The sequence below is a fragment of the Rhagoletis zephyria genome, unplaced genomic scaffold (assembly GCF_001687245.7).
Source record: "Rhagoletis zephyria isolate East Lansing unplaced genomic scaffold, Rhagoletis_zephyria_1.1 Rzeph_scaffold_75688, whole genome shotgun sequence".
Classification (NCBI taxonomy): domain Eukaryota; kingdom Metazoa; phylum Arthropoda; class Insecta; order Diptera; family Tephritidae; genus Rhagoletis; species Rhagoletis zephyria.
The window spans coordinates 1-1,199 of NW_016232737.1; the positions used below are offsets into that span (position 1 = coordinate 1).

At 52.4% G+C, this 1,199-nt stretch overlaps 1 protein-coding gene across 1 annotated transcript; it reads left to right on the forward strand.

Annotated features, from left to right (window-relative positions):
- Positions 1–30: 30 nt before the first annotated feature.
- Positions 31–1,047, forward strand: LOC108357365 (venom serine carboxypeptidase-like; the record flags this gene model as incomplete). The annotated part of the gene is made up of 1 exon (XM_017608450.1): positions 31–1,047. A coding segment is annotated over one exon (1,017 nt), but the record flags the coding sequence as incomplete, so codon positions are not given.
- Positions 1,048–1,199: the final 152 nt, after the last annotated feature.

The window sequence follows — 1,199 nt, forward strand, 5'->3', positions numbered from 1 at the left end:
AATGAAACCTGGAACCGGGAGTTTGCCCAGCTCTTCATTGACAGTCCCGTGGGGACGGGCTTCAGCTTCACTTCCGATGAGTCATTCTACGCCACCACTCACCAGGAGGTCTCTCGAGACCTGCTTGAAGCGCTGAAGCAGTTCTTCACCGTCTTCAGCGAATATCGCGGCAATCCCTTCTTCATCACCGGCCAGTCGTACGCCGGCAAGTTTGTCGCCTCTTTGGGGGCGGCCATTCATCGACTGGGAGGAACCAGGGAGGAAACGATGGAAAGGTGGGGCATCAACCTGCAGGGCTTCGCCATTGGAAACGGCCTCTGCGACCCGGCCAGCCAGCTCAACTACGGCGACTTCCTCAGTGCCACGGGGCTGATCGACCGGAAACAGCGAGACTGGTATCGAGAACGGGAGGTGAAGATGAGAAAAGCCATTGAAGAGGGCGACAGGGCAGTTTTCATGGAGCACCTAAACCGACTTTGGGACGCCTTTGAGGGACACACCGGTCTGCGCTGGCAGTACAACTTCCTCGAGCAGTACTCCCCAAAGGAGATGGAAAATTGGAAGTACTTTTACTTCGATGCCTCCACTCGAGCGTCACTGCACCTAGGGAGCCATCATCGGCGGAACGGCTTCGAAGTGGTCCGGGAGCGGCTGCAGGAGAAGGACGTGATGGCTGGCGTGAAGGCGGAAGTGGAGGAGCTGCTGGAGGCGGGCTATCGGGCGCTCTTCTACGCCGGAAACCTCGATATTATCGTCGCGGCGCCGCTGGTGGAGGGCTTTGTGCACAGTCTGAACTGGACGGGAGGAGGTGGTGGACCTGGTGGGCGGAAGTTTTATGACTCGCAGAGAACTATCTACCGGATGGACTTCAATAGCTCAGCTGTGGCCGGTTATGTGAAGGAGGTGGGCAATCTGCTGTACATTGTTGTGCGCAATGCCGGCCACCTGGTCCCGTATGATCAGCCCAAGGTGGCACTTGATATGATCACGCGATTTGTGAAAGGGAGAAGCTTTACATACTGTGCAGAATTGACTGATAATTGCTAAAAGTTTAAAGTTTTCATTCTTAATGCTACCAATTGTTTCTAACCTAGTGGCACTAAATTTACTTTATATTAAAACTCTGTTTTAAATATTTTCACAAACACAATGTTAAAAACTTTCTTCGATTAAAAAACACAACAAATATCCAAACTTCT